The sequence below is a fragment of the Chiloscyllium plagiosum genome, chromosome 21 (genome assembly GCF_004010195.1).
Source record: "Chiloscyllium plagiosum isolate BGI_BamShark_2017 chromosome 21, ASM401019v2, whole genome shotgun sequence".
NCBI lineage: Eukaryota > Metazoa > Chordata > Chondrichthyes > Orectolobiformes > Hemiscylliidae > Chiloscyllium > Chiloscyllium plagiosum.
This window is the reverse complement of record NC_057730.1, coordinates 47,139,475-47,165,877: the sequence shown is the minus strand read 5'-3', so window position 1 is coordinate 47,165,877 and position 26,403 is coordinate 47,139,475. Positions and strand designations below refer to the sequence as shown.

Genomic DNA, 26,403 nt, shown 5'->3' with positions numbered 1-26,403 from the left:
GGAGTCTGTGTATATTGAAAACAGAAATCCTTTATTATTAGGGTGAAGGGGAAACAGCAGGAATAGCAGACATGAGGAACATGGGATTAGCCATGACCCTACTGAAAACTGCTTGAGAGACCAAATAGCCACTCTGTACTTTTAGAGAGCTGTAAGAAATCGGGATAGGTTGGCCTGAACAGAGAAGCACCATGATAATGACCAAGCAGTTGGGAAAAATAGTACAGTGTGTGGTGCTGGAGAAACACAGCCAATGGAGTAGATTGGCTCACAAGCCTCATTCCTGATGAAGGGCTCTTGCCCGAAACGTCGATTCTCCTGATCCTCAGATGCTGCCCGACCTGCTGTGCTTTTCCAGCACCACACACGCGACTCTGATCTCCAGCATCTGCAGTCCTCACTTTCTCCATGTTGGGAAAAATAGTAGAGACACCCGCTTTCACGTGTTCCTGCTCTCCAAACTTCCTGAAACTTGCCCTACATCTTCAGCTAGACCTGTTACCGTACCACCAATCCAATTAAAAATTGACACTAACTATCTTCAAGGATATACAAGCAGAATTGTTCATTTCTGAATCAGATTCCAAACTCCAGGAATTTTAAAAGAGGAGGATTGGCAACCCATTGTTCAATCTAGTGCCTTTCCTCCCCCCTGCCCTCTACCGCAATTATTCCATATCAAAATTTTATTTCACATATTATTTACACAAACAGGGAAATTGCAAAAATACTTATGTCACCAAATTGAACTCGCAGGAAATGCCTTAGTGCAACTGTAACAAATTGTCTCAAAATTGCAGATCGCAGGTTTATTTAGAAATCTCTGCACAAATGGATTACTTGCGTCATCAAATCACAAAATATTGGAAGGGGCCAAATTCCTCTCCAGTCAATTGGAAGTGGAATTTGGGGGAAGTATCCAATCATACAGCAAAACAATATTGTCAAGTCTGGCATAGCCATCACAGTGAAAAGCAGAAAAAGTTAAAACCAATTGCAAGCTGCCAAGATCCTGTTACCGATATCCACATGAATTTACAATGTGGCTTGTTCCCATAAAAGCATCACATCGTTACTACAAGTGATATAGCCAGGGCTACTATGCAATAAGCCAGATGAGTCAAAATGTCTTCAACAGAAGCCACTCATCCAGTATTTACACTAGATTCTTTCCATCGCGCACCCCCCCCCCCCACAAAAAGAGAAATTCAGCTCGCCCCACTCACCCACTTCCTCCTCGCGTGGTTCCACAATTCCTATCTGAAAGCCATAAATGAATTAGCAATTGGCTCATTATCAAGCAGTACATTCCTGCCTAAGTTGTTTTTTTTTAAAATACCACCCCTACCTTATTTACCAGTCACCTTAAATCAGCTGTCTCTGCTGACCAATATTTTCACCAATGGGAATGTTTTTCTTCATTTATTGAATCTAGATTGGGTCTCAATCTTCAAGCCTTTGCTTGAATTTGGGGTGGCATCCCTAATTCACAGTAGTAGTTGACTACCTGATTAACAAATCAGCAACATGGAAAATTTTATATAATCATTACTTTATCCAAAAACGCCAAGACTGAAGTAATAATAAAGACATTTGGTTGCAAGAATTCAGAATAGTGCATAATATTACTGGATAGAAAATAGAAATGTTTTTAAAAAAACTTGAGCAGATATAACTTTGATGCATAAGCACAACATGCAGTTAGTTGGAATTTTACAAATTACTGGTTGAATCAATGTGAAACTTATCAAGTGCTTTGCAGGAAGCACTGAATTTGCTTCTGTGTCATAGCAGTAAAGCTACACTGCAAAGAAATAACTTCCTTAACATAAAATGAATCTTTCAATTACCTGCATTGTATGTTCTGCATTGCAGGCAAATGATCTACATATAATGGCAGCATGCTATTATATTCAGGTTTATAACGGTCTCTACACTTTGAAATTGCACAAAGGCTGCCATTGTCCAGATGGCTAAGGTTAAGGTGACAGCTCACCATCACATTCAAGGTTAATTAGAATTGGGGAGTAAACACTGGCATAGCACATCTTAACTGAATATAAACAAATATTCTATGAATTGTAAAACTTTTAGTTGAAATATCAAAGCTAGGTGCTCCTGACTCTAATGTACCACAGATGTTGACACAAATAAGCTCTCCACGTGCAGAAATATTAGCATCAGCCTGAAGTTTTCACACATGGCTTTTCAAACCAGGAGTGGAATGGGTTTGGGATTGAACACGTCAACATTTGTAACAATAATTGCTGCATTACACAAATTAGATTAAAGCGTAGAGATTTGAACTTAGTCTGATAAATCAAGGACACAAAGAGATTTAGCTGTGATACTGAACTGTCACATTTTAACACAACAGTTAAGCAGCTGTAATCGGTACTGATGTTGTTTCCTTTTAATAACTGTTTGAATGCCACTGTCCATATTTTGCTCCAGAAAGCTAACTTTACAAATTTCAACTTTTCTCCACCCCCACAAAAAGGGAAGGGAAAAATTTACAAATCCTTTACCTCCGTATTCAAGTGCTCAGAGGACCTGTTCAGGTTTGTGATTGTTCCATTACCCAGTTACAAGAATTGTAATCAAAAGGGAGGAAACTTTACAGGAATTAACTTTTATACAAGTGTAATTCAATCAACCAAAAAACAATGAAAACAATTTTCAACAGTGCTCCCAATTAGTTAACAACCAGAAACTTGCAACTACTATCTACTCTGAAACACTCCGTCACGCAAACTGGACGCATAATATCATTCACAGTTCTTTATTACCATCATACTTAAATTAGACACTCCAGAAGCATAGTAATACTCATTGGACTATTTAAGTGTGTCAAGTAAACATTTGGGGTAAGAGAGGCCAAAAGCTTCATTAAGCCTTAAAAGTTAATGTACTGGCTTCAAAACATTTTTCATATTTGCAATCAAAAACCTTTATAACTATGTTCAGCAATTAAAATGAACAAAACCTTATTACATGGCAAATACTGCACATCTGAAAAGCTACCTGTTGACCCCTGTCCGTTGAACACTTATTTGGCACCGTATTAACACACTTAAAAGACATTATAGCAAAGTGCACAATGCCCACACTTGTACATGGGAAGGACAGGAAGGGAAAAAAAGGTAATGAAAAACCAAGAATAGGAAATCAAACTTTGTTTTGACAGTCAAACCAATTACCAAAACAGTCATCTTAAAGTTTCATTTAGAACTTCCAGTAACCCTAATTTTTCCCAGATTAGTGTTAATACATTTATAAGTGTAACAATGGAAGCGAATGGGTGGGCAAGACAGAAAATTCCTAAAATTAAGTAATTTTGAATTAATTCCACGTAAACAAGTGCAATTGAAAAAGGCAATGTCCGATTTGCATGGTGTTTATTCTTTCTCCAAGTGCACGCTACAGTTAGATGAAATAACAGTTCGGTACAGTTAACTCATTAAAGTGAAGTGCTACCTATCCTTAAATGGCGATGACAGATTACAGTGGTTTCCACCAAATCAAAATGACTTAGCAAGTGAAACAAACAGCGTGCAACTTAGAAAGCCATCCATGTAGCTTTACACCATTACGCAATACCTTTTCAGCACACTATTAAAATTCAAAATTTATCAAAACATTGTATGGAATTATATCAATTGCCTCAGTGGTGGTGGTCTACCCCTACTGCAATTTACATTATACTATTTACATTAAGCTAGAAAAGTGACAAAATAAAATTCCTGCAAAAAGAGCCAAAGGAGTTTGTGGTAATAATGTGATAAAAGCAGACATGCAAATGTCATCGATCATTGTAAACTGAAAATCTGTTAGTGCAAAATTTACTGAAAGCCATATCTTGACTTTTAGAACGCACACAAGTTTTTCTCCCCCCTCCTGTCAACCTTTGACGCTTATCCTTCCCATCCTCTCAGAAAAACAAGCTCATTCAAAAGGTTTTTTTCTCTGAAGGTGTAGCATAAGCAACATTATTTTACATTCTCTCCCCCCCCCCCCCCAACATAAGTTAATACATCTTTTAGCTCCACATAGTCTAAAACCAGTTAAACTGATTATGTGACAGCATCCAGCACTCCCAATTTCAAAATGAGCCTAAGCATCTGACAAAATAAACTAAAAATTCATATTGGTTGCCAGTGTTTACAGATGCGCCCAGAGTTCTCACCAGACAACCCGTTGTAAGAATTCCCGTATCAGATGTCGTTTATACAGTTTCAAAGATCACTTATTTAAAATAAAGCTTCTTCAGTTATGCTGAAGCCGTATTTTAATGTTATTGATATGACCTACAGATGGCTTGAGGTTGGTAAATCACAAAGAGGAGGAAATTGAAGAGGGAAGGGAACCAGTCTAAAATTTATACTGTTATTGTAAAAGGGAAAAAAAAAGTGCTGTCTTACAGCATACCCGACTGCCTGACTGAAAAAAAAAACAACCTTTTAAGGCTGTCTGGATCATACACTCAGTGGTGAGGCTAACAGCCAACCCTCCAAATTAGTATTACATAAAACAATTAAATTGCACTTTGCATAGGCTTCCCAGTGAGAAAAGAAGACAACGTAACATTTGCCAAGAGATGTATCTGCATGTGCAAATGGGCAAAATTGCTCAAGTTAGTGTGTACACATCAGCTCGTTTAAGTTTTATTCAAGCCGTTGATTATGTAGTGACCTTGAGTTCTGATTTTTTATAACGAAAAGCAAATTCATTGAAAGGTTGTGCCACTATGTTTGCAGTAAGTGACAGGGTTTTTTTGCTAATCCGGTTTACCACAGTGTAAATTCATCAGTTAAAACTTCTCCATAAACAGACTTTATAAGGCTAAGTATTCTTTCTCAAGAATCACTTCATAAAAATGCAAGCAGATGAGATAGAAATGTAGCATTTGCAACAAACAGGCTTGAAAATCAGGTTTATGCGAGTATGTTTACACAAACATCAGCAAATGAAAATAAATCACCTCCATTAACAGACTACTGCAGACCATTTTAAAAGTGAACGGTCGCAAGTAATTGACTAAGTTTTTTTTAAACCCACTGTCAAAGACTCTGTCCCATGAATTATCTAACTGGACCAGCTCCACTACGTGAAGGAAATGCTTAAACTGAGCATGATGCAGTTCTGATTTCGGATATCCACTCCAGGGTTTGGTGTGCACATTTTATTTACATTATGTAGCACGAGTACTATACCAGCATCCAAATGCTTAGTATATACATTACATATATTTATATATATTTATATATTTAAACATAAGAGTTTAGAATTTTTATGGGAAAGTCAATATTATTGTTGTAATTTTTGCAACACTTAAAACACAAGAAGTGAATCCAATAAAGATCTTTTATGTTGATTTGATATTTAGTATTAATTGCATGACCATCATAGCACCATTTCCACAATCCACAGAATTAGCAGCTGCTTGAGTTTAACTAAAAATAGTCCAATATTGATACAACTTATATGCTTGCACTATACAAAAACTAGTAGTGTCTTAGTACAGTGCTGTAAAATGGAAGTCTGCAGATTTGACGGAAGATGCCATTTTAACAGACTATCAGTGATATACTGGCAATACTGTTGAAGCAGACAGTCAACACATAAGAAAATAAACGGGCAATTAACAGGTTTAACCAAATTAACATCCAATGTTACCCTTCCCTTTAAAAGGAAACAAGTTAAGGTCACTTTAGCTTGGAATCTAATGTGTTCACCTATGATGATCTTGCTAACTAGCACACAAATGATTGGATGTCCTCTGTCACAAGACCAGTATTGGAAAAGCCATAATTACAAGAGGCATCTACTGCATTAGTTAGAACTTCCTTTACGGCAATCATTATTGAATTCACTTGTACTTTCACAAATCAAACAAGTTATGATGGCCCTCCATTTCCATTCAAGAAAGTGTCGAGTATCAAGTGGCTTTCAAGTAGCACAGCAATCATAAAAGTTCAAAGCATTCGATTGCGCTTGTGCGTTGGGGAGTCTGTGATGACATCAGTACACTGGGCTGAGGTACGTTTCCTTGTGCCACCATTGTCCAAATGGAGTGCCATTTCTTCTGATATGAAAGTGTTCAAATCCACATCATGGAGTCCATTTCTCCTGCGGGAAGTGTTGGAGCTACCACTCACATGAGTGGGAGACCCTGGAGTACTTGAGCGCACACTTATACTAGCCATTGCTCCACTAAGACCTATGGGGGCAAAAACAAAAAGCATTAAAATCATCAGCTTAACATGCAACACTCTGGCACAGTGCACTGACCACAAAATAGTTATTTTGCCAACCCACTTAGCTACCACCAGATTTTGACAGCATTTCACAAGGACACCAGCTCAAATTTAATCATTCAGGCCAATAAATAGATGGGTTCAGATAACTGACAGTGCGCACAACAGCACACATTGTTCATAAGCTTGTCAATAAAGCAAAAAGTGACAAATTTAAATCAGATTGCAGTGACCAACACACTAACTGTACCTTGCAAGTAATTAGCAAAGAGACACATAGCTGTAACTGGGACAGGAAAGTGAGTGACAGGCAGGTGAGAAGGATAACAGTGTGAAAGACACCCAGAACAGGCCAACTGGAGAGAGGAAAACACAAGTGGGGTGATGAAAAAGGAGTGAGAAACGGAAGTCCAATATTTGGAGGTGGGGGGGGTGGAGAGAGAAAAAAAAAGAGAGGGCAGAAGAGTTCAAGGAAGGGGTGGGGCGGATGGGTGCTGAGAGAAGGATGGGAGAGATGAAACAAAGGAGATGGGTGAAAGAAAAGGATTTACTTTAGTCATACAATGCCTTTCACAATGTCAATATACCTTCAAGTTACTTGTAGCCAATAAAGTACCTTTGCCATTCTAAGAAGGAATTACAGCGATTAATACATACATACCCACCTCCAATAAACCTATCTGTTGGAATCAGTACTGCATTGGCTGTCAACCAGGATTCAATACTGGGGTTGAGGAGTAAAAGGGACGGAGGGGGAAGTGAAAAAAAAAGTAAAATCCCACACTGACATGCATTTCAAGTGTCACAACCTTGCATTCAATACCATTTTGTAAATACTTCTACTAGAAACTGCAGAGTGTGAACATTTTGTAAATAATCTTGTGATTGTAAAGAGACGGTGATGCTGGCAAAATATCAGAACTCAAACAAAGATCATAGATTTCATCGAGTCAGACATACAGCACCAAAACAGACCCTTTGGTCAAACTCTATATACCAACCAGATATCCCAAATAAATCTCGCCCAGTTTGCCAGCATTTGCCATATACCTCAAAACCCTTGCTGCTCATATACCCTTCTAAATGCTGTTAAATACCTTCACCACTTCCTCTGGAGCTCATTCCATACGCACTTCATCTTGTGTGTGGAAAAAGTGTCCCTTAGGTCCTTTTTAAACCATTCCTCTCTCACCGTAAGCCTATGCCCTCTAGTTTTAGGCTCCTCCTACTGGGGGAAAAAAAAAAGACCTTCACGATTCACCCGCTCCATACCCCTCATGGTTTTATAAACCTCAAGGTCAGCCTTCAGCTTCCAACACTCCAGAGAAAACAGTCCCAGCCTATTCAGCTTCTCTCAACAGTTCAAACCCTTGTAAATCTTTTCCAAACCCTTTCAGGTTTCAGAACATCTTTCCTATAGCAGGGAGACCAGAACTGAATGCAGTATTCTAGGAGTGGCCTAACGAATGTCCTGTACAGCCTCAAGGTGGCCTCCCAATTCCTATGATCAGTGCACTGACCAATAAAGGCAAGCATACCAGATGCCTTTTTCACTTCCCACGTATATCTATAACTCAGTTTAAAGATGTATGAATATGCAACACAAGGTCTCTGTTCAGCAACACTCCCCCTAACCTGAAGCATACAAGTCCTGCCCTAATTTGCCTTCCCAAAATACAGGACCTAATTTATCTAAACTAACTCCATCTGCCATCCTCAGCGCGTTTGCCCATCTGAACAAGATCCCGTTGTACTCAGAGGCAACCTCCTTTGCTGCCCAGTACAGCACCAATTTTGGTGTCATATGCAAACTTAATATCTCACAAAAGGCCATCATTTAGGATTGTGCGGCCATTAAACGGAACATATTTCCCCAACAATATTTGATCAATTAGCCAGCTTGCCAGGCCAAAGTAAAAATGCACACAAACCTTGGCAGTGGAATATATATTCTAGTATGCTGAATTTGCACACAGTCAACATAATTAAAAAGTTACTACTTACAAACTGCGCCATTTCTTCCAGATGAAGACATTAGCAAGATTTGCCTAAAGCAGTCTTGGAAATTTTCAACTTATATCCTAACAGGCTGTCATTCTTTCTGATAAAAGAAACCACTGAAGTTTAAAGTTTATACAAAGAATGTCTACATGGGCAAACACAATGGCCACACAAAACTCTGTGAAATGTTCCCCAAAAACTGGTCCACCACAAGACAACTAAATGGAAGTCAACAATTCAAAATAACCACCATTTCATTTGGAATACTAATACAGGGAGTTTCAGTTCCTAAAGTCTCACCTAAAATTACAGACATTCTTTAATAATGTAAGTTAATGGTTTATTGGCATTATTTAACCATGGTTTTATCAATGGAGGTGGAAAAGGGGAGCACACACGAGAGAGGGGGAGAGCGTACACGCGAGAGAGATGCTTAGGCAGAGAACTCAGACTTTGGTGCCTAACCAGCTGACAGTATAGCCTCCGATGGTGAAATGGTTAAAACAGGGAAGCTCAGAAATCCAGAATTACATGAGCACAAATTTTTCAGATATGCTTTAACACTAACTAAATTAGTGACAAGCAAACTTGACTTAACAAACAGCTATGATCTCAAAGGATACGCACTGCAGATAGTTGATAAGCTTAGATTTGCCACTAATTAAATAACCTGGGCTAATTCAACACGGAAATAACACCAATTTTCAGAACTCAAGTTCATAAAATTCTGGCTTAAAGAGTTAACTGGACTGAATTGGTATTTATAGCACTAAATATAGAACGATGTGCCACCAATTACTACACTACCTAATGATACTGAGGTCAAGATTTCATCACTCTTCAATTCAGTGAATGTGCAAAAAGGAGGTATAGAGGGTCAGAACTAGCTCAGTCAGTGCTGAAATCATGGGGGTGTGCTGGAGGCAAGAGTTAACCTATAAGGAATTGGGTGAACATGGATGAATTCACCCACAGATAATAATTAACCCAAGATTTAAAATCTCATCCCAAATACATTAACAGCACAACAGCATAATTCTTATAAAGCTCAAGCATTAACATAGTAGAAACCCATTGGCAAGACTGTACAATTTTTTTGATGCATCTAAAACATAGCAGAAACTATGTCCAGTGGTGTTCACACTAGAATACCACAGACAGACTACTGTAACTTCAGAATTGGTGGTTTAAAAATAATCCTCAAATACCACACAATTTGCAACTCAAAATTGTACGTGCTAAGTGATAAGAATAAACAGACCAAATATATACTGCATAGAAATGCGGGACCTGCGATTTCAAAACTCATTAATAACTCACATGCACATCAATAGCAATAGTACAGTATCTGACATTTCTCTAATTAAAAATCAGACCAACCTCACTTTGTTGCTTCATTTCACAAATGAAAATTAAATTGACAAAGATCAAATGAAACTTTTCCACCTAAATTAACAGAGGCTAAGAATCCATTTAAAAGGGGTTACACAGAATCAAATGTGACAAGATCATTTATGCTGACCCACATTGCAAAAATATGCATGACAGAACACTTTCTACAACACAAAAGCAATGCCACATTGACATTTTCTTTGCTGCCCAAGGTATGGATTTCAGGTTAAAGGTTTCTAGGAAATAGGTCTCAAACAAACCTTCACAAAGCTGTTGCGTACAGCTTCAAAACTGATAAGACCATAAGAAATAGGAATGGAAGGCAGGTCATTTGGACCATTGAGTCCACTCTGCCATTCAATCATGGCTAATGGGCATTTCAACGCCACTTATCCACACTTTCCCTGTAACCCTTAATTCCTTGCCAGATTAAGAATTAATCAATCTCTGCCTTGAAGACATTTAACATCCCGGCCTCCACTGCGCTCCGAGGCAATGGAATTCCACAGGCCCACCACACTCTGGTTGAAGAAATGTCTCCTCATTTCCATTCTAAATTGAGGCCACCCTCTCATTCTGTGCCCACTGGTCCTAGTGTCCCTGCATGACAGAAACAAATTCCCAGCATCCACCCTTTCTAACTCATGCATTATCTTGTAACTTTCTATTAGATCTCACCTCCACCTTCTAAACTCTAATGAATACAATCCCAGGATTATCAGCTGTTCATCATATGTTAGGCCTACTATTCCAGGGATCATCAGTGAATCTCCACTGGACACGCTCCAGTGCCAGTATGTCCTTCCTGAGGTGTGGGGCCCAAAACTGGACACAGTATTCTAAATGGGGCCTAACCAGAACTTTATAAAGTCTCAGTAGCACCTCACTGCTTTTACATTCCAACCCTCTTGAGATGGATGACAACATTACATTTGCTTCCTTAACTATGGACTCAACCTGCAAGGCAACCTTTAGAGAATCCTGGACTAGCACTCCCAAATTCTTTTGTACCTTGGCTTTATGAATTTTCTGACCGTTGAGAAAATAGTCCTTGTCTGTGTTTTTTTCCCCCAATGTAGAAGGCCTCACATTTGCTCACATTGAATTTCATCAGCCATTTCTTGGACCATTCTCCTAAAGTGTCTAAATCTTTCTGCAGCCTTCCCACCTCCTCAGAACTACCTGCTTATCCACCTAACTTTGTATCATCGGTGAACTTCACCAGAATGCCCCCAGTCTCTTCATCCAAATCACTGGAGTCCCATTGAATCTTGCAGGACACCACTTGTCACCAGCTGCCATTCTGAAAAAGAACCTTTTATCCCAATTCTCTGCCTTCTGTCAGACAGCCAATCCCCAATCCATGTCAGTAGCTCACCTTGAACACCATGGGCCCTCACCTTACACAGCCACCTCTGGTGAGGCTCCTTATCAAAGGCCTTTTGTAAGTCTAGGTAGCTAACATCCATTGAGTTTCCCTGGTCTAACCTACTTGTTACTTCTTCAAAAGAAGTTTCTCAGGCACAACTTCCCCTTGATAAATCCATGCTGACTTGTTCTAACTTGACCCTGTACTTTAAGAATTTAGAAATCTCATCTTTAACAATGGATTCTAGAATTTTACCTACAACTGAGGTTAGGCTAATCGGCCTATAATTTTAAATCTTTTGTCGTGACAATGGATCAAGTCATTTGCTCAAAAGCTGAAAACTGTGAGCATTTTATTCCATTAAGCGTGCATCTCCCAGCACCCAAACATTAAGTCACAATTTCTCCTCAAAGACACCTAGCAATTGACAGCCACCATGCATCAGTCTACCTATTTCCTCCATCGCTGCAGTTCACATGTACTCATCTCTCCTGAGATTAGAATTAGCCCAGGTGAACCACGATTCATAAGGGTAAGAAAGAGAGAAACAAATATATAGGCCGGAAATAAATATTTCCAAAAGAAGCTATTAAATTTGCTGACAATTACTTAGAATCTACATGAAATATCAAGAGGGAAAGCTCACGTTCTGCACCTATCTCACCATAACTAATTTTGATCTCATCCCACCCACTTGCAATCTCTTCCATTTCTCCTCCTCAGTTCAGTCTTAAGTAACAGAGTGATTTCATTACAACAACCTGAATTTACGTAATGCCTTTAACGCAACAAAAGAGCTTATTATCATTTCATAAGAGTGTTATCAAACAATTTGACAACCATTTATAATATCAAAATCTTGGTAAATGAGCTAGGTTTTAAAGAAACATCTTAAAGAAGTCGCAAGGCAGACAGGTTCAGGGCCTCAACATCCGAAAACATGGATAGCCTTGGTGGAATGATTAATCCAGGAGGTGGAAGAGGTCAGAATTGGAGGCGCATGGATCTCAGAGGATTGAGAAGATTAGAGACAGGGATTAAGAAACCATGGTACATCAACAATATTGACTCATCTCCCTCATCCTGTGAAACACACTTTTTACAAATAGGTTTGAATCCTCAGACTGCTGCTGATATTTTCAAAAGTAATTTCTTCCAATATGCAAACAAATAAAAATTTTAAAAGACCAAAATGATTCACGTTCTAAGTTTGCAACTGAGAAGGGCCAACAACATACGGTAAGTAACTTTGCAAAACATCCTAAGGTGCTGCTCAGAAATGTTGTGAAGCACAATTTGACACCAAGCAACATGAGGCAATAATAAGGCAGACAGCCAACAGCTCAAAGGCTTGGTCAGAAGGTCAGGCTTTTAAGGAGGGCAGATAGAAAGGGGCAAATAGAAAGGCTCAGAATTTTAGGGAGTAGAAGGCTCTGTCACCAGGATTTGTGCAATTATAATCAGAAATGCTCAAATAATCAGAATTGGATCATGTTTGATTTCTCAGAAAGCTGGAAACAAAGATCGGAACAGACAAGATCAGAGCGAGAGATTTCACAACATGGGTGATGATTTTTACATCAAGCATTGCACACTCAAGAGCCAATTCAGTTCAGCAAACAAACAGGGGTTGGTGTCCAGGAGTTGATGCAAATCATGACATGGCCAGAGTTTTCAACAAACTCAAGCAAACTGAAGTCTAAACATAAGAGAAAGTGAGGACAGCAGATGCTAGAGATCAGAGTGGAAAAGTGTGGTGCTGGAAAAGTACAGCCAGTCAGACAACAGAAAACGAGAACTGTGGAGGCTAGAGATGAAGTCAGAACATTGGGCGTTGGTCAGCAGTGCATCAAAATAATCAAATTTGGAAGTAATTAAGCCACGAAGAACAATTCTGCACCAAATGAGGGGGGCTAGGGTAGTTTCACAAATGAAAATAGATGATCTCAGTAATCTTATAGATAACAATCACAAAGTATCTGTCTTTCAGAAAATGTACAAAATTATTTAGTAAGATCTTAGCAAGCATGACTAAAAAACTTTTGAATATGAGCTAAATTTGTATTGATCATAATGTCATACAAAGTTAAAAAATAATAGAAGGAAGCCATTCACCCTTTTGAGCCCGCTCCGCCATTCACTGATCACAGCTGATCATCCAATTCTGTACTCTGTTCTGGCTTTCTCCCTTTAGCCCCTTTATCTAGCTTATTTAAAAGATTCTATGGCTTAGCCCCCTCTGCTTTTTGCAGCAGAGGCTTTCACAGGCTCACCACTTTCTGAGCAAAGAAATTTATCCTCATTTCAGTTTTTAATGACCTAAGCCTAATGTGACCCCTGGTTCTGTACTCCCCAGCGACATCCTGTCTTTACCATCTGATCCTGTTAGAATTTTGAAAGTTACTATGAGATACTACCTTATGAATACAGTGCCAACCAATCCAGCACCTCTTCAAATGTCAGGAACTGCCATCCAGGGAACTAGTCTGATACACTTTTGATGCATTCCCTTCATTGCAAGAACATCCTTCCTTAGATTAGGGAGACCAAAACTGTACACCACATTCTAGGTTTGGTGTCATCAAGATCCTGTACCTTCAGAGCATAACAACCATTCTTCCATGTTTTAATCCTCTCGGCATGAAGACTATCATATAATTTGCTTTTTTCACCTGCATGCTTACTTTCAGCGACTGGTATACAGAATAATCTCAATTATCCAAACGAGACATGCGCGGAGTATTTTGCTCAGATAACAGTTTGGAAAACAGATTGTTCGGCTAATGAATAGCGCTTTTATGGGACCTTGAGATCTTGTTTGAATAATCCGAAATTTGGATTACTGATGATTGGATATCCAAAGTTGTTCTGTAAAAGGAGATCCAGCTCTGGTTGAATCTCCCTTTTCCCAATCTATCACCATTCAGATAATCTTCCTGCTTTTATGACCAAAGCAGAAAGCCTCAGTTATCCACATAAAATGTTCTCTGCCATGCATTCCTCACTACCTCAACTTGTCCAAACCACACTGAAGCATCTCTTTATCCTCCTCACATTTCACCCACTCGGCCAGTTTTGTCATGTCTGCAAAACTGGAGATATTATCTTTAGTTCCCTCATCTAAAATCACAAACATTTATTGTCAACACTTAAGTCCAAGCAGTGATCCCTGCTGAACCACTTGGAAAATGACCCATTTATTCCTACTCTTGGTTTCCTGTCTGCCAACCAATACTGTCTCCATGTCAGTGCACAATCCCAATCCCATGTGCTTTAATTTTATATGCTAATCCCTTGTGGGATCATATCAAAAGCCTTCTGAAAGTTCAAGTAAATCACATCCACTGGCTCCCCCCTATAAACTATTTGTTACATCAAAAAATTCCAATAAATTTGGCCAGCATGATTTCCCTTTCATAAATCTGTGCTGTCTCTGACCAATCCAGTCATTGTTTTCCAAGTGCTCTGATAGAGTCCATTACAAAAGATTTACTAACATTTTCCCTGCAATCAATGTCAGGCTAACCAGTCTAGAATTTCCATTTTTCTGTTTTTTTTAAAGTAGTACAGGTGTCATACTAGCTAGCTTCCAATACATAGGAATTGTTCCAGAGTCAGCAAAAGCTTAGAAATGACGACTCAGGCATCCACTGTTTCTGGGGTCACTTCCTCAACTACTCTGGGATGTAAAATCAACCTTACCTGCCTTTCATCACAATTACCCCAATCCCATTTCCTTCAGTGCCTCCCTCACTATACCTTATATTTCCCAATATTTTTGGAATGTTGTCCTTGTTTAAGACGACAAAACCAAAACACACATTCTGCCAACTCTGCTCCCCATTATAACAAATATAGGGACCTATATTTGCCTTCACTCATTGAGAAATGCTCTATAGCTTTGTGCAAAGAAAACAGTTTGTATGTTCCCCACAAACTTACTCTCGTGCTCTCTTTCCCCCTCAAATCAAATCTTAGTCACCTGGGATACTGAGATCAAGTGAATAAATCTAAGTGCAGCCACAAAATAAGACAACAAAAAGGAGGTAGAAAAATCCATGCCAAGAAAGTTGAAAAATCAAAACATATTGAACATTGTGACAAATATGCATATTAAAAACTAGTTGCAATAACAATGAAGTTATTAACCGTGCAAAAAGTTTTGGTAAGCAAAGTAAGGAACATAATTTCCATGACTTTAATCTGCATAACAAGAAGAAACTAAACAGAGCACACTTAGATGTCTTTGCAATGAATGCAAAGTCAAATCTGTACAATATGAACAGACACATTAAGAGTGAGAGGTGGTCATTTGGCACCTTGAACCTGATCCACCTTCAAAGCAGATCTGATTGATCTGACTGTCTTGTAGAACTTGCACAGAAATATGGGAAAAAAATCATTGCACAGACACGTAGTGACTAAACGGATAACTGATTTTTCATAACTTGCTCCCTTAGTTCGAATCTTTCAATTAGGATAGGCAATTAAATCAACAATTTCTGAATGACTTAATGAGCTAATTAAATTTGTGACAATGAATTTGAGAAAACAAAACAGGTCAGAAACCTTCACACTTCGAATTTCCTCAACACATTTACACTTTCAAAGAGCACTTCAAAGGTTTTTTTCCTTCATCAGAAGTTCATTAGCTGGACACTTCATTAGCTGGGCAAGACTATTATCCTCTTTCTTTGCAAAGAGGATCAGAAACAATTCTTAAGTAGCTCAATTTATCATTCTCCAGAATACAGTCAATAGATCACTAGCAAATGGAGTAGTATGGCAAGACACTGATCAGGCACATTTGACTATAGTACACTGAAGAACAATACTTTTTTTGAGTGTCCACACAGAAAGCAACTCACATTCTACTCCCAGCACATGCATGTTGGTTTCAGTAATACTAATGGAGGGTGCCACCCAATAAAACATAGAAACATGGTACCAAAGTGCAGGAATAGGCCATTCAGCCCTTCGGGTCTGCACCACCACTCAATATGACGTGTAATTTCAGTATCCCACTCCTGCTTTCTCTCCATACCTCTCAATCCCTTTAGCCACAAGGGCTACATCCAGCTCCCTACTGAATATATTAACAAACTGGTCCAATAGCTTACTGTGGGAGAGAATTCCACACAAACACAATCTAAATGAATGAATTCTCCCTCACCTCAGTCCCTGAGTCTTGGGCTGTCACCCCTACTTCTGGACTTGTCCAACACTGGAAACATTCTTCCCACATCTAGCCTGCCCAGTCCCCATCAGGATTGTCCGTTTTCCTATGAGATCCACAACCACGCCCCCCCCCCCCCCGACTCTCTCAAATCACAAGAGTCTCCTTCCTCAGACAAGGCAACACAACTGCACACAATACTCAAGGAATGGCCTGAGGCCCTGCTTTACTGTAGCAAGACATCCATATTCCTGTACTCAAATCCACTCACTCTGAAGATCAGCATGCCATTAGCTTCCCTTACTGCCTGCTCCACCGACAGCAATTTTCAGCGACTATCCACCATGACAACCAACTCTTGGTGCACCTCACCTTTTCCTAAACTGCCATCATTCAGATAATAATCAGCCTTCCTGTTTTCACCAAAGTGGATAACCTCACATTTATCCACATTGCATTGCATTTGCCAAGTATTTACCTATTCAGTCAGCCATCCAAAAATCATCTTTGCATTCTCCTCATAGCACACACTGCCACTCAACTTAGTGGCAGCTGCAAATTTGGAGATGTTGCATTCAATTCTTTCGTCCAAATTGTTAATGTATATTGTGAACAGCTGGGGTCCCAGCACTGAACCTAGCAAAGGACCTGTTTATTCCAAATCGCTGTCTGCCAACCAGTTCTCTATCCACATCAATACACTACCTTCATAGCCATCAGCTTTGATTTTGATTACTAATCTTTTGTATGGGACCTTGTCAAAGGCCTTTTGAAAGTCCAGATACACAACATCCACTGATTCACCCTTGCCCACTCCACTGGTCACATCTGCAAAAATTTCAAGCAGATTTGTCAAGAATGATTTCCCTTTACCAAATCAGTGCTGACATGGTCTGATCCTGTCACTGCTTTCTAAATGCTCAATTATCAAATCCTTAATAATTGATTCCAGCATTGTCCCTACCAATAATGTTCGGCTACACTGCCTAGATTTCAGTTTTCTCTCCCTCCTTAAGAGGGGTTACATGATCTACCTTTCAGAAAATTAGAACTTTTTGGAGTCTATAGAATGCTTGATAATGATCGAAGTGTCCACTATTTGTAGGGTCACTTCCTCAAATACTCTGGGACACAGAGCATCAGCCTTTGGGACTTAGCAAGTTTTCATCCCAATTTCCCCTATTTCATGACTAATAAGTATCTCCTTCAGTTCCTCTTTCAAGCTTGACCTTTTGCTGATAATATTTGTGTAAGACTATTTGTGCCCTCCTTAGCGAATGCAGATCCAAAGTATTAATTAATTGGTCTGCCATCTCTTTTTTGTCCATTATGAATTCACCTGATTCTAACTGTAAAGGATATGCACTTGTTTTCAGTCTTTTTCTAGTTACATATCCATAGAAACCTTTTCAGTCAGTTTCTAATGTTTTCTGCATGCTTACTCTATCAATGAACACTGACCTACAACCCGAACTCCAGGAGTACCATTACTAATGCAGTTATTATACAGGACCCTCTCTTCTGAAGCAGCAGCATGGGAGCATACTGTTTCTACTGTATCAAAGCATACACTGGCTATGTTCCTTGCACCCATCAAAAACAGCTGCAAATATGTACACTCTGATGAACGGTTCATATTGCCTGGATACATCATGAAAAAGGAGGGCTTGTGGTGCAGCAGATAACATCTCCTCAGAGGCAGAAATTGAAAAAAGTTTGGCCAAGGTTGCATTCATAACTGAGCCAACCAGGTTGATTATCAACCTGCAAATCTCTCCAATGTGCCCACAGCAGACAGCAAGAATGAGATCCTTCTAATCAGTCATGTTTAAAGGAAATGGTACCACTCAAGCTGTAGCCTCTGGTTTCATACTTGTTACCTGTTACATGAAAAACAAGTCACAAAATCAGATTCATGAGTTGCCTCATGTATTTCTGAATCTGGAAATCTCTCAAGTTCAAGTCTATCTTGAACGAAGACTTGATTCCAAAAAACGTAACCAAAATTTATAGGGGTATATACATTAATCACTTGACTTTATTAAGTTAAAAATCACACCACCAGGTTATAGTCCAACAGGTTTATTTGGAAGCACTAGCTTTCGGAGCACTGCTCCTTCATCAGGTGGATGAAGCTCCTCTAAATCATGGCTTTATCAGAGCATACAACTATAATTACAAGAGCAGAAAGCAAATTAACAAATTCAGATGAATTGCTGACATAGCTGTCCTAAAATTTTCCTTATTTGATTGTATAACTTCATGCATTTGAATTGGATCCTGAGACCAGTTAAACTATTTTGTACTCAAAGTTGAGATAGGACCAAGTTGACAATGGTGAAGCTCTTCATGTGCACATCAAACATATCCAACCCATCTCCCACCCTCAACCACACAAATGCTTAATCACTTAACAGTATAATTACCATGCAGTGCAATGGCTTCACGAAAAGGCTGCAAGTCAGTCTCTACAGATGAACTAGTTTCTGTTGTGGGTGTTCTAGTGGGTGAGGTTACTACTGTCAGTCTAGGGGGAGCTCTGGTGTTGCGTGGTGGTGGAGCTTTTCCACACAAGAAGCTGATCAAATCTTCTCGTCGAATAGTTCGTCTCCGCTTTTTTACCCAAGCTAACACATCCTTATTACGCCGTTGATAACCGAGCTGAATTCCTAAGTCATAGCTTCGGCGATGAGCTTCAATACTTTCTGAAACAAAAACAGTGACAAATTTCTCAGCATAGCTAGGCACTTCCAGAATCAAAAAATTCTAGACGTCACAATCTAATTTGCAACAGTTTTGGAATTAAATTTTTCATCAAATCAAAATGCTGCACAGTTCTGCACTGGAGAGACAACCTCGATTTTTGCAATCTAGTCTGTGGAACAGGACTTGCGAGCAAGTGTACCAAATGAACCAAGAAATGAAAAGCACCAATAAAAATTACAATTTAAAACTCGTTAACACGCTGTTGGATACAAACATGCTTGTGATTGCCAGTTTTACAAGTGGAGTTGATTTTGAAATTTTGTGTGCACTCTTACAGGGATCAAACTTAATGGAAACTGCCCAAAACTGAAAATATATTTAAATGTTTTCATTACTGTAGTAGTTGCATGGGAAATTGTGCAATAATTTTCAAGAGTCAGAATCAAAAACATCAAACTCATAACATGGAATCCAAATATGTTAGATTTGCCACTTGAGGTCATTGTAAATTTCTGCTACGAGCTGCACAGTTTAAACTACAATTGTTTTGTTAACAAATTTGGAAAGCTACTTAGAAACTATAGATAAAAAAAAACCATGACCAGCACAACTGACTAAATTTCACTGGTCAAATATGCTCCCAAGGGGTCCAAAAATAAAACCAATTGCAGTCTACAGAACTCAGATGTTTTCAAGTCAAATAGTATAGACACATCGCTATAAAGCTTTATCAATGCAACTGCAATAAGTTAAAAAACTAATTTCACTAATAATTTTGAATTTCATCTTTAACCATCCAAACTGTTGGCAAAAGCATTCCTTTCATAAAATGCTTTCTACTCTTATGAAGTTGGTTAATCTTTCTGTGCCACTTTATCAAATTGCTTAAATTTAACCATTGAATGATTCATCTTTTTGGAGAATTTTCTAAGTATAGTAGTTCACAATCAGATTTTAGCCAGTAGACTTCATTTCCATGTCATTGTGGTGCTTCTATGTCCAAATTGTACACTATTTCATAAAATCAGAAATGTTTCACCATAAAACAGAAAAAGCATTATTTTGTCACTAAAACAAAAGTTCAGTAGTGCTCAAATATAAAGTCACTAATGTCAACTGAATTATTGGCAGTATGCTCATTATTCCAATATGCTGTGGTAAGGTGTGACATGTTTGATTTCTGTTTTCAAAATTCCCTTGGGATTGAGAGCATTGCATTGCAAGGACAGGCGTCATATTTAAGATTAGGCCACTCTGCAGCTTATGTAAAGGATGAAGCAAATGATTATGCCAGGAAATAAATCACATCTAGCCAAGAACATTCAGAAACCTGACATGACCTGCCACAAATAGACAGGATTTTTAAAATACATTTTTCATCTAAAAACACACGTTCTAAAAACATCAAATCTTAGGAAATGCTGCATTTTCTACTTCTTCACTTTGACCCCTCTACTGTAATTACTCAGAAAAGGCACTGCATACTTGAGAAGTATGAAGACCATCTTTCTTTTGCAATCAATACAGGCTAAATATTCCTGAGACAAAATTAAAATCAATGCTTCAATATATATTATATATACAATTCTGCACAACTGAGTTGATGTAATTGATTTGCGCAAAGGATTTGAGGGGAAAAAAGTCACCTAACTAATTTGAGCGTAGGCACATGCCTGAACTGAAATTCAACTGTCAAATAAAAACCATCTCACTGTCCCACAAAAGAAATACACTCTGCTCAATGTTACATACCAAGTGGAACAGAATGTTAATTTAATGAAAAACATTAAAATGGAAGTAATCAGTGTCATGAGAAGAGAACTGGATAAAATAGCTTACAAATGCTTAGTGTAAGAATGGAAATATGTTGCAGCAGTTTTGTTTTGACTGCACTATCTAGAAGTCTGAGTCATTCCAGAGTCATTGGAATGAGAAGGGAGGGGATTCCTGGGCTTAGCCCATTCAGTAGAATTATTCAGAAAAGTAAACCATTTGAAAAGTCTGATGAATACAATTAGTTCAGTTTTTGACAGTTACACTTTCAAAAGAGGAAAGTGTAGAAAGATAGATTTTTTATTACAAAGTTACACCAATTTCTGCATCGGAGCCTTTAAAGCAGTTGAACCTCAACATTTCACCTTCCACCCTGACAATGCACTGAGGCAGCTGTGTGCTGCTGGTCATTATTAGGAACTGCAATTATATGTGTAGTACCTTATTTTTAAACTGTACTTAAGTGGAGGGAAGGCATACACTTTTTTTTTGGTAAAAATAAAGAGCTCATGCCTCATTCAAGTGCAAAGTTGAAACAGTCCTCCTCCCAGCCCACACAGTGACAGATGAGTGCAGCCAACAGGAGGGGGGGTTTGAATTTACCTTTATACACATTGGTGACAGCCGAAGCGGCATTTTGAAAGGGGACCCAGAGTGACAGCCCTTGTTGTTGACAGACTCGATCTACAAAAAAAAAAGCACACACACACACACACCCCACAGGGAGGGGAAGGAAGGAAGGAAAGTGTTGGGGGAAGGGGGAAAAGAGGGAGAAGGGGTACAAAAATTAGATGATCAATCCATGCAAAGTCAGTACTTAAGATGCACACAATAATCAAAAAGGCGACAAATGGACAACCCTCTTGGATAGATAGAGAGAGGGGGAGAGAGAGAGAGAGACGGCCATGTTTGATTTCGCCATTTTGGTTGCGACTGTTTTTCTCAAAAAAAAGGGCTTCCCAACTCTCTCTCAAACAAACCCTCAACCCGACACGTTTTTTAAAAAAAAAGGATTTCCCCCAATTATTCCTCAGAAAACCCTTGTCGCGTCCGCCAGTGTAGAAGAAAGAAAGTTTTCTCCCTGAACCCCCCCCCCCTCACCATTCTGAGGAGATAATAAAAAGAGAGAGAGAGGACGTTCGTAAAATGTAAAAATTAAATACAAGCCGGCCGAAACAAGAGAAAGCAGCAGGGCGGACACCTCGCCGGTCGGTACCTTTGTATAACTGGGCGACGGCGGTGGCCGAATTTTGAAATAAATGCCAAAGTTTTTGCTGGGTCTGCTCTTCCTCTAGCGACGCCCTCTCCTCCTGGGTCTGCTCCTCTTGCTCGCTCTCCGCCAGGCACTGCCTCTCCCATTTGGAAAACCAGTGTTCGGGGCAATGTTCCTGTATCTCTGACTCGTGCTCATCTTTCTTATCCTCCATGATAAATCGATCATCCACTATCTTTTTCATATAAATATTTATTGGAGGGGGCGGGTGGGGGGAGAGAGACAGAGAGATGGTTGTTGCGCTGAGCCTGTCTTGTTGTTATATCATTGGATATCCTTGTTTTTTCCTCCTCTTCCACCTTCCCTCCCTCACTTCTTGGGGGTTTTAAAAAGGGGGAGGAGAGAGGGGTTTGGGGGCGGGGGGGGAGAAGGTTGGTTTGATTTTCTTTCTTTTAATCCCTTGATTTTTTTTGGCTTTTTTTCCCCAAAAATAACAAATTCCTCCCCCCTCCCCACCACCACCTCCTCTTCCTCCTCACATGGACACACGGAGCCACATTAAAAAACCTTGTCCGCGCCGTCAACAATCGCCCCGCTTGTACTTTTCGCTGACGTTATTAAACTGAAGGGAGGGAGGTAGGTAGGGCGGGGAGGTGGCTGCGTTTAGAGGAGGGACGCTGGGTTGGTGTGGGGAAGATGGACGCACCGCCCGTGTGCATACAGAGAGAGAGAGAATGTGCGCGTACAGCCCTGCCCTCCTGCTCCACCGCCCGCCCTCCTCTGTCTGTCCCCCTTCAACCACCGCCAGTGGAGGCCGCGCGGGCAGCCCCACCCCCACCAAGGGAGACCCAACGCCCATGCGCGATTCGCCCCTCCCCCCCCAGCCGCAGCCGCCTCTCCAACGAAACCCCGCCTCCTTCTTCCCCTCCGCCGGCGGTGTACTCGGCCCTCCCACTCCCCTTCACCCCCGCCTTCCCGATTGGTCGATCCCATCATCTTTTGCCGGGAGAGGTTGACCAGGCTCGGACCTCGGATTGGTGGAGGCTCCCGTCGTTCATCTGACGCATCGCAGGCGTCGGGGTTAAAGGGCGGGGCTTAGGGCAACAGGCCCCGGCAGCTCTGCCAGGCAGCGACGCATGCGCTATGACGGCTGGTGAGGAAGATGGAGTGTCACGTGATATAGGCCTGGTTGGTTGTGTTTGTAGGGGGAGGGGATGGAATCTTGAGATGCTAATTTGGGGTTTGTACTTACTCACTTGAGGGATCTCGTTTATAGATGATTATTTTACTCCAATGAAATGAGAAACATGCGTTTTAAGAGTAGAAGTAAGCTACTTCGCCCTTGGAGCCTGCTTCCCCAATCAATCAAAGAGAATTTGATAGATGTCAACATGGGGCAGACTCATACAGAAGATGCCAACTTGAAACCAACAAAGAAACACAATTCTTTCAGAACACCTGTCTGCAAGAGAAAGCATGGAAAAGGAACTGGAGAAAGGAATGCTGCCAATGGTCTAAAGGCCAAGGACCACTTCCAGCTTCTGGAGACACCTCCCAAATGTGTGGTTGGAAGTTTGCTCGAGACTTGGGCTCATCAGCCAAACAAGGACCCACAGAACCACCGGAATGTCCTAGTTAGACAATCATACTCATTAGTGAGTGACTGCAGATGACAGGGTTCAATGACACCCTTCAGTCCATCATGCCTATACCAGCTACCAAACATTCACCCTTTAGACCATGTTGTAGGGGCTGCTGTGCTGCAGTGGCAGTGTCCCTACTTCTGAACCAGAAGGCCCAGATTCAAGTCTCATCCCCTCCAGAGGTGTGTAATAACATGCCTGGAAAAAACCTTCCAGCTCAGTGAGCAAACTTACAGCCAGAACCCCAATTTGAGTTACAAATCTTCTCAAAACTTGCTAATCCCTGAAGAGGTTGATAAGGAAATCCAGTATAAGATAACATTGATCTGATTGTGACCTCAGCTTCACTTTTCTCCCTGAACTCCAATATAGGTTTGCATTCCAGATATTTTCAAATCAGCATGTTCGGAGGCTTTATGATACACTTCTGGAGCAGGTAGGACTTGAACCCATGTGCTTAAACTCAGAGGTAGGTACTACGACTGTGCAACAAAAACACTGTTAAGGTTTCCATTCTACTTTGCCTTTTTTTGGTGTGCAGACGTCCAAAGTTCTTGCATAACAATGGTGTCCAGGAAGCAAAGTGTTTGGCATATTGATCGGCCTGGGCAGGACCGCCAAGTGGGTACATGGCCACACAGCTTAGACGGAAAGTTTCTAGTTGTTCATGTGCCACTTTTCACAACAACTGAATGTTTTAGAATGCTTCATAACCTAGTTTTTGAAGTGTGCTCAATGCTGTAATGCATGTACAGAAGGCACACAGCAAATTCCAACAACAGCATTGTGATCAGGAACAAATCATCCATTTTGGTGAGATTGGGTGAATGATAAATGTTGGCTAGGGCAACAGGAAGAACTCCCCTGCTCTGCTTTGAATTAATGCCACAGCATCTGCACATTCACCAGGCAAGCCTAAAGACCTCAGCTTAGTGACCAAAGAGAAAGAAAGAAAATGTTTCTTTTTTGGGTAGAGCAAAACTAGAATATAAAATAATCCCAAATAAATCTGAATTACTGTAAAGAAGCTTTTCTACCAAAAAAAGCATTAAGAAAATGGAACTTGTAACCAACCTCAGGGAGTAGTTGATGTGAATAGCTTAGATGCATTTAAGAGGAAGGTTGGTTATAGTAGTAGCTTTGAATGATAAGAGATAGGAACATAAACACCAGCATAGACCTGTTGAACTGCTAATGTAGTGTAGACTGAAAGCATTCACATTCCAGTTACTTTTCAGTTTAATCACTCTTGTGAATTGTTAGTATCCCTACCTCTAGGAGAAAGTGAGGACTGCAGATGCTAGAGATCAGAGTCAGTGTGTGGTGCTGGAAAAGCGCAGCCGAGGAGCAAGAGAATCAAGGTTTCTGTTATAAACCCTTCGTCAGGAAGCCCTTCCTTACCTCTAGTATGGAAGACTTGGGTTCAAGTCCTACTTGCTCCAGAGATATATCATAACAGATTGATTAAAAACATCTAGACCTCTTCAGCTGATAGGCTTGTCTCAGTGCTATACATCCTATAAAAGATAGCACCAGCACACCCAGAGTCTGGGAGCCTCCAGGGTGGAGAGAGATATATGGGAGGGGGTGGGACTGGGGCTGGGGCTGGGGAGAAAGTAGCTGAGAGTGCAATAGATGGGTGGAGGTGGAGGTGGAGGTGAAGGTAATAAGTCAAAAAGGAAGGTGGAGCGGATAGGTGGGAAGGAGGATTGACAGGTGGGACAGGTCATGAGGACAGTGCTGAGCTGGAAGGTTGGAACCGGGGTAAGGTGGGGAGAGGGGAAATGAGGAAACTGGTGAAGTCCACATTGATGCCCTGGGGTTGAATGGTCCTGAGGCAGAAGATGAGGGTGGTGAGGGAGTGACGATGGAGGAGGCCCAGGGCCTTCATGTCCTTGGCAGAGTGGGAGGGAGAGTTGAAATGTTCGGCCACTGGGCAGTCGGGTTGATAGTTGGGGGTGTCCCAGAGATGTTCTCTGAACCACTCTGTGAGAAGGCATCCGGTCTCCCCAATATAGAGGAGACCGCATTGAGAGCAATGGATACGGTAAATGACGTGTGGGAGTGCAGGTTAAAATTATGTGGAGGCTGGTGTGGTGGAAGGTGAGGACCAGGGAGTATCCTTAGCAGGACAGAACCCCTCTGATCCTCACCTGCCACCCCACCAACCTCAGCATAAATTGCATCATCTGACATTTCCGCCACCTCCAAACGGACCTCATCACCAGAGATATATTTCCCTCCCCACCCCTATCCACTTTCCGTAAAGACCATTCCCTCCGCGAATACCTGGTCAGGTCCACATCCCCCAACAACCCACCCTCCCCTCCTGGCACCTTCCCCTGCCACCGCAGAAATTGCAAAGCTAGCGCCCAAACCTCCCCCCTTGCCTCCATCCAAGGCCCCAAAGGAGCCTTCCACATCCATCAAGTTTCACCTGCGCTTACACACATGTCATTTTATTGTATCCATTGCTCCCGATGTGGTCTCCTCTACATTGGGGAGACTGGACGCCTCCTTGCAGAGCGCTTTAGGGAACATCTCCAGGACACCCGCACCAATCAACCCCACCACCCTGTGGCCGAACAGTTCAACTCCCCCTCCCACTCTGTCAAGGACATGCAGGTCCTGGGCCTCCTCCACCGCCACTGCCTCGCCACCTGACGCCTGGAGGAAGAACGCCTCATCTTCCGCCTCAGGACCCTTCAACCCGATGGCATCAATATGCACTTGACCAGTTTCCTCACCTTACCTTACCCCAGTTTCAACCTTCTAGCTCAGCACTGTCCTCATGACCTGTCACACCTGTCAATCTTCCTTCCCACCTATCCACTCCACCCTCCTCTCCGACCTATCACCTTCACCCCCACCTC

General features: G+C 40.9%; 1 protein-coding gene across 2 annotated transcripts; it reads right to left on the bottom strand.

The window, feature by feature from the left end:
• Positions 1 to 2,398: 2,398 nt before the first annotated feature.
• Positions 2,399 to 22,682, bottom strand: c21h16orf72 (chromosome 21 C16orf72 homolog). 2 transcript variants are annotated; one of them, XM_043711997.1, is made up of 4 exons: positions 21,891 to 22,682; positions 21,278 to 21,358; positions 18,622 to 18,900; positions 2,399 to 6,220 (listed from the first exon to the last, which is right to left on the bottom strand). In XM_043711997.1, the coding sequence occupies exons 1-4, from the start codon at positions 22,129 to 22,131 to the stop codon at positions 5,976 to 5,978; spliced, it is 846 nt and encodes a 281-aa protein (XP_043567932.1). In that variant the 5' UTR covers positions 22,132 to 22,682; the 3' UTR covers positions 2,399 to 5,975. The 2 variants fall into 2 exon arrangements, with proteins under 2 accessions (XP_043567932.1, XP_043567933.1); XM_043711998.1 differs by lacking the exon at positions 21,278 to 21,358.
• Positions 22,683 to 26,403: the final 3,721 nt, after the last annotated feature.

Bases quoted from the DNA above. Each gene is read 5' to 3' on its own strand.
- c21h16orf72 (XM_043711997.1), bottom strand. From the start codon at position 22,131: ATGAAAAAGATAGTGGATGATCGATTTATCATGGAGGATAAGAAAGAT. The intron at 21,359-21,890 runs GTACCGACCGGC...TTTTTTTTGTAG, and splicing joins CGTCGCCCAGTTATACAAAG to ATCGAGTCTGTCAACAACAA. The intron at 18,901-21,277 runs GTAAATTCAAAC...TTTTTGTTTCAG, and splicing joins TGTCACCAATGTGTATAAAG to AAAGTATTGAAGCTCATCGC.